The sequence below is a fragment of the Palaemon carinicauda genome, chromosome 16, assembly GCF_036898095.1.
Source record: "Palaemon carinicauda isolate YSFRI2023 chromosome 16, ASM3689809v2, whole genome shotgun sequence".
NCBI classification, from domain to species: Eukaryota; Metazoa; Arthropoda; class Malacostraca; order Decapoda; family Palaemonidae; genus Palaemon; species Palaemon carinicauda.
Window position 1 is genome coordinate 16013725 of NC_090740.1, and position 7500 is coordinate 16021224.

Here is a 7500-nt window from a genome sequence, read left to right on the forward strand (position 1 = left end):
ATATATATATAAAAAAAAGAAATGTCGTTACTATGTACGATCGTGTGACACAAGGTTGGTACACAACTCTCTAAACACACCGTTTTTGTCCTGCTTCTCATACCCAATCTTTTCTATGAATCCCTCTCGTGCAACCTTCAAGTACTTCTAGATAGCGCACATTTTCTACGCCATTGTGGCTTCCATTCTCTCCTCAGGACCAAACCACACACACACACACACACACACAAAAAATAACAATTTCCATCTATTCTTTTACTTATTCTAACCTCTTTCTACTTCTAGTATATCGTTACATTTTTAACCCTATCAATTTCCTGTACCACATATACTCTGCAATTATTTTATTTTAACTACTTTAATCTCTTTTCTATAGCAGTCTATATCTAAATTAATTATCTCTTTAAATGCCATATTTGCTTTTAGATCTATAGCTCCCTGGCGTATTCTTACTACTTTAGTTAGCTTAACGGCTTAAAGGCCACTCATGAATGGCAGAGGCAAGGGACAGTGACAGTGCCCTAGCTAATAGGACAATGCTCTAGAGAATGACCACACATACGTATGATCAGAAGCCAAGTCCCTCTCCATCCAAACTAGGACAAGGGAGGGCCAGGTAATGGCTGCTGATGACTCAGCAGATAGACCTATGGACTTCCTCAAACATCCACCCACCTCCTTAGCTCACAAGGATGGTGAGATTGCAGACACTACAAAGGAAATATCGAGTTTGAGAGCAACTCGAACCCAAGCCCGGCAGAACGCCAGGCTGGGGTGTTTCCAAAAGGTCACCCCAACCTGGTTGGCATCAACTTTCTATTCCAATATTTTTAGATCAATAAATTACTTGCATACTATGACATCAACTTTCTACTCCGTTAAGCCTGTATACCGCACGTGTTTTGTACACTCCCATACTCTGTAACAGTATTGCGTTTTATTATTCCTCACTCTCCCACGAACAGATAATATAAGCTTGTTTAAGCTTGCTATCTCATGTTTTGTACTGCTTAAATTTTGTGGCATCCCTACTCTCAACTATCTGTATATAAGCTCGTTGTCTTGTTTTATGAACTCAGCTGCATTCACCTCGCCTCTCTGCTAGAACCTAACAGTTATCATCATTATTACTACTTGCTAAGCTACAACCCTAGTTGGAAAAGCAGGATGCTATAAGCCCTGGGGCTCCAACATGGAAAATAGCCCAGTGAGTGAAGGAAACAAGGAAATATACCATATCATAAGAACAGTAACATTAAAATATATATTTCCTATTTAAACTATAAAAACTTTAACAAAACAAGGGGAAGAGAAATAAGATAAAATAGTGAATCCGAGGTGTGTACCCTTAAGCCAGAGAACTCTAACCAAAGATATTGGAAGCCCATGGAACAGAGGCTATGGCACTACCCAAGAGTAGAGAACAATGGTTTGATTTTGGCGTGTCCTTCTACTAAAACAGCTCCTTACTATAACTAAAGAGCCTCTTCTACCCTTAACAAGAGGAAAGTGCCCACTGAACAATTACAGTGCAGCAGTTAAACCATTATGTTAAGAAAAACTGCTTGGTAATCTATATTGTTAGGTGTATGAAGACAGGAGAATATGTAAAGCATAGGCCAGACTATTTGGTGTATGTGTAGGCATAGGGAAAATGAACCGTAACCAGAGAGAAGGATCCAATGTAATACTGTCTGGCCAGTCAAAGCACCCCATAACACTCTAGCGGTAGTATCTCACATTGACTCATCTTATTACAGTAAACTTACCGTTCCGAACATTTCAGCAGGAATGGGACAAGCCAACTTGGCCGCATCTCCCAGGGAGACGACAGCGATACTGTTGTTGACAACGCCGGTCCCACTAGACTCCAACTGTCCACTTGGAGCCTCCTCGCCTCTGGCTGATAGGATGAGTAACCACACTGAAAATAATAACGAAAGAAGTTGGTGAGAGACTTAGGTTTAGAGGCAAATTGGGAGATTTATATAAAGTAAAAAAAAAAGACTTAATATAAGAAGTCCATTATAATGGCTTTAAAAGAATTGTGCAATAAGATTAGCTTAATGGCTTTCTGGATATGGCAGAGTGATTCTGTCATATTCATGATCTACTTAGGCAAAATTCCTTCAGACGGAAGAGCCTAAAGTGGCCTTTATAGACTAAAGAAGAAAATAAAGATACGAAATAAACTTGGGAGTGATGTCGATTTATTTCGTAATTTATTGGAATAATTAGTATAATTGAAAACCATTGAGATAGGTAATACTGTATTAAAGAAAAATACTTATGTCGGTTCTTTTTATTTTGCAACTGTACATAATACTTATGCCATTTTATGATGATAATAGAGTATTGTAAGTTGAGTTAATTTTTCATTTAGAGAAGAATTTGAAAAAATAATGACGGTTTTATTGATTTTTCATTCAACTCACTATTTTTAGAATTTTCATTCTGTTCATGCTTTCATGTCAAAATAATTTTCCTTTCTAAAACCAATTTCAAATGCGAAGAAAATTAATGCAAGTGTTTTTTTTTTTTTTTTTTTATTTCAACATATTACATGATATACCTTGAAGATTTTACAAGCACTTCCAATGGCTATTCATGAAAATCGTTTCATATTCTTTTCAATATCTCAAAAAGTGGTCTAATGGCTTTCCAAAGCAGGTATAGAAATGGTCATTAAAGATGCTAGAATTTTTATTGGAAAAACCTATACCAATACCAAAATGGTGGCGAAATGAAAATCATATTAAAATACAACCTTCCTTGAAGAATAATATATTTCATTTCATAAGGATTCCAAAATGAATAAGAAGAGGAAAGGTAATGATAATGATGATATAAAAACAGCGCCATCTTTTGTCGGGAAGAAACGCCTCTTGGCTTATAATTGCGTGATTCACGAGTGCTGTTCTCTCCTGCAATTAAATTATGAAAACTAATAGAGCATTTTTCAGCCGCCTTTATTCGTGGGCTTTCCAAAACAAAATATTAAAAGACAAATTATACGAAGCTCTTTGAAAAAAAAAAAAAAAGACGTTTCTGAAATATAAATGAGCGGAATTGCCCACGCTCAGGAGCAAGGAGGTTTTTTTCTGCATCCTAATGACTTGAAAGCAGATTAGTTAATTAAGATAAAAATGTGGCTCAGGGTTTTTTACTTTCCATTTTTTTTTATCTCACTCTTTCTCTAGCTTTTTTTCAGCTTTCTTTGTCAATTATTCCGTTTTGTTTCCCCGTGATAAAGTAGTTTATTTCATTTTGTCTAAAGGGCAAATGTATTACCTGAAAGGGTCAACCATTTCTAAACATCGCTGAGGGATATATCATAACTATGTGTCTTTTATAATCATATATGGTTTAATCTTCATATTAAAGACTATTTCTACTATGTGTCTTTTATAATCATGTATGGTTTAATCTTCACATTAAAGACTATTTCTACTATGTGTCTTTTATAATCATATATGGTTTAATCTTCATATTAAAGACTATTTCTACTATGTGTCTTTTATAATCATGTATGGTTTAATCTTCACATTAAAGACTATTTCTACTATGTGTCTTTTATAATCATGTATGGTTTAATCTTCACATTAAAGACTATTTCTACTATGTGTCTTTTATAATCATGTATGGTTTAATCTTCACATTAAAGACTATTTCTACTATGTGTCTTTTATAATCATATATGGTTTAATCTTCATATTAAAGACTATTTCTACTATGTGTCTTTTATAATCATGTATGGTTTAATCTTCACATTAAAGACTATTTCTACTATGTGTCTTTTATAATCATGTATGGTTTAATCTTCACATTAAAGACTATTTCTACTATGTGTCTTTTATAATCATATATGGTTTAATCTTCATATTAAAGACTATTTCTACTATGTGTCTTTTATAATCATATATGGTTTAATCTTCACATTAAAGACTATTTCTACTATGTGTCTTTTATAATCATGTATGGTTTAATCTTCACATTAAAGACTATTTCTACTATGTGTCTTTTATAATCATGTATGGTTTAATCTTCACATTAAAGACTATTTCTACTATGTGTCTTTTATAATCATGTATGGTTTAATCTTCACATTAAAGACTATTTCTACTATGTGTCTTTTATAATCATATATGGTTTAATCTTCACATTAAAGATTATTTCAACAGAGTTATTTTTCCGGACAATTATCAATCAACGAAATGATGACTGCCACATCAAAGAACGAAATATAGGAATATGATCATGCAATTATACATGTAACTATAACGGGCACTCGGTTGAGCGCATACCTTCACCTATATCATATTGTATATTGTAAGATAAACAGTTGAATTATGTACATTTTGGCACTATAGTCAATTTCTTTTAGCGAGGCATATTTGCGCCGGCTCGCAGCGGTGCCCTTTTAGCTCGGAAAAGTTTCCTGATCGCTGATTGGTTGGACAAGATAATTCTAACCAATCAGAGATCACGAAACTTTTCCGAGCTATAAGGGCACCGTTGCGAGTCGGTGCAAATCTGCCTCGCTAAAAGAAATGGACTATAGTTTCATGCAAATTGGATGATATTGACCACAATATAGCAAAAAGACGTTTTTGACCTTTTCGTTACCTTGATCTTGACCTTTAACCCAATCACCTCCAAAATCTAATCAAATTGTCTTTAGAACATGGTCAATTATCCCACCAAATTTCACGAGATCAGGTCAGGTAGTTTTTGAGTTATGGGAATAAAAAAACAAACACACAAACATAAATGAACAATGTTAATTACATCACTATATTATGTGTTATATCATAAAATAGGCAATTGAATTGTGCGCATTTTGGCACTAATTTCACGCAAATCGATTAAAAATTGACTACGATATGGTAAAAAAAAAAAAAACTTTTTGACCTTTTCGTGACCTTGACTTTGGACCCAGTCACTCCCAAAATCTCATCAAATTGTTCTTGGATCATGGACTGTACCAACTGTGTGTCAAACAATTGTACATAATTCCTTTTGTATATATTATGCTTGTATCTTCGCTCTTCCCTCGCACTAAAACGAACATGAAAATTCATGTCTGCTGTTTTGCTCTGTAATATTGTCATTTCCTCGAACATGTATTTTCCTGTTGCCTTGAGGTTTTGTATATAAAGGAGAGTGTTCTTTAATATAGTACTCAGTTGATTGCTTCCTGCCTTTGAGTTCACAACCTTCTCCCTCCCTCGTCACAGGACAATCAACCCACCAAATTCCATGAAATTCGGTCAAATAGTTTTGAGGTGTGTAATTCGTTTTTGAGCTTTTCGTGACCTAGGCCTTGACTTTTGACCCAATCATCCCTCCAATTTTCAAGAGATTCGGACAAATAGTTTTTGAGTTTTTGTGATTCGTTTTACCTTTTCGTGACCTTGGCCTTGAGTTTTGACTCAATAACTCCTAAAATCTAATCAAATTACCCCAAATCATGGCCAATTACCCAACCTAATTTCACGAGATTCAGTCAAATAGTTTTTGAGTTAGACAAATCACAAACACACAGACAGACATACACGCCAATCAAAACATAACCTTCCAACTGTCTGGATGGGATATTATTATTATTATTATTATTATTATTATTATTATTATTATTAATAATGATAATAATAATTAAAATAATGACAATAATAATAATAATAATAATAATAATAATAATAATAATAATAATAATAATAATAATAAGATTGATATTGAATAATTTTTTCTCTGAAGTTAGATTAAAAAAGATCGTCGTAAAGGAATGACAATAAGAAAAAAAAAAGTAAACATTGCTCACAAAGATAAAATTTCTCTTCAAATTATGTCAGACAAATGGGATTTCTCAAAGAGAATAAAAAAAAATAATTTAGATTAATCTTTCATAAGTATATATGCAACATATTATGCGTAAGATTTTAACAGATATTCACGCCAAACCCAGACTTCTCTTACAAGAGGGGAAGTAAATAATCAGGACAATATTGTTTTTTAAAACGCATTTAATATTTTATTCATATAAATTGAGCAACTTCATCTCAAAGATTGAATTTAAAGACAAAGCCCAAAATCGCATAACTTCCCGTTCCTGTATCTAGTCTTTCATTTGCCTAAATTTGAAAGACTTAACTTACAACATAATGAAAGGAGTTCATAATGTAATATATATTCACTCCCTCCCTCCATATCTCTCTGATTAAAAGCACACGTAAGGGCAGACCTCGACGGCACAAAGGATTTCCGAAAGCAATCATCTAGGAATGCAGGATGTTGATTTCGAAATACAAGACAGTAATCAGCGTCCGATTGCATCGCAGACAACAGCATATTACACGAGGCATATCATAGTATGCAAGATTATTATTATTATTATCATAATTATTATTTTCATTAATATTTGGTAAGCTACAACCCTAGTTGGAAAAGCAGGATGCTATAAGCCCAGTGGCCCCAACAAGGAAAATAGCTCAGTGAGGAAAGGAAACAAGGGAAATTAAAATATTTTAAGAATAGGAACAATATTAAAATAAATATGAGAGTATGTAAGATTATTATTATTATTATCATTATAATTATTATTATTATTATTAATATTTGGTAAGCTACAACCCTAGTTGGAAAAGCAGGATGCTATAAGCCCAGTGGCCCCAACAAGGAAAAAAGCTCAGTGAGGAAAGGAAACAAGGAAAATTAAAACATTTTAAGAATAGGAACAATATCAAAATAAATATGAGAGCATCATTTGGTTACTATAATTTAAAGGAAAAAAGATAATATGAAACATATTTTCTTATGTTATGGAAAATCTTTGGAATCGAGGATTAAATCTTGGTCATTTCTTTAAAGAAAAAAAAAGTTTCTAATTATTTTTCTCGAAAAGTAATCTTTATCTGGAATTCAATTAAAACAAGCGATGGCTTCTCGTTGATCTTAATAAAGATCAGAAGAACATGAATTTTAATAGCCTTTTTAGTCCATGCCCGGGGGGGGGGACCAAGAGAGAGAGAGAGAGAGAGAGAGAGAGAGAGAGAGAGAGAGAGAGAGAGAGAGAGAGAGAGAGAGAGATAGAATGAATAATAGCAAAAATGGTGCGTTACTCGAAGGAAGTAATTAGACCCGGCTTTTAGAAGGAGGGGACCTGAAAGAGCCAGGGATAACGGAAGCAGGAAAATGGCTCCAAGAAGATTTTTTCTATACCTTTTTTTCGAAAATCCCAGATTATAGCGCTGTTTCGGCTATTGCAAATTCATCAAATTCTTTTCCAAATAATTTTTTTATCATTATTGGACTGATTAGTACCTACATAATTAGTAAAGACAATCAAACTCCAATTTATAATTCCATCAAGAGATATGATACTTAGGAACTGATCAAGTAATTTGGTTGAAGATTGGATGTATATTTTTCGGCAAGCAAATTATAGAAACCAAAGCACACCGTAAGCAGTTTGGGAGATAAATGCAGCGGTTATAGGAGATA

General features: G+C 33.5%; 1 protein-coding gene across 1 annotated transcript in view; it reads right to left on the minus strand.

Annotated features, from left to right (window-relative positions):
* LOC137655934 (uncharacterized) overlaps positions 1 to 7500 on the minus strand; it is a 164781-nt gene that overhangs the window by 136594 nt on the left and 20687 nt on the right. The window contains exon 2 of the mRNA XM_068390152.1: positions 1770 to 1924. Within this exon, the coding sequence (XP_068246253.1) occupies positions 1770 to 1924 (155 nt within the window). The remainder of the gene's footprint in view (positions 1 to 1769; positions 1925 to 7500) is intronic.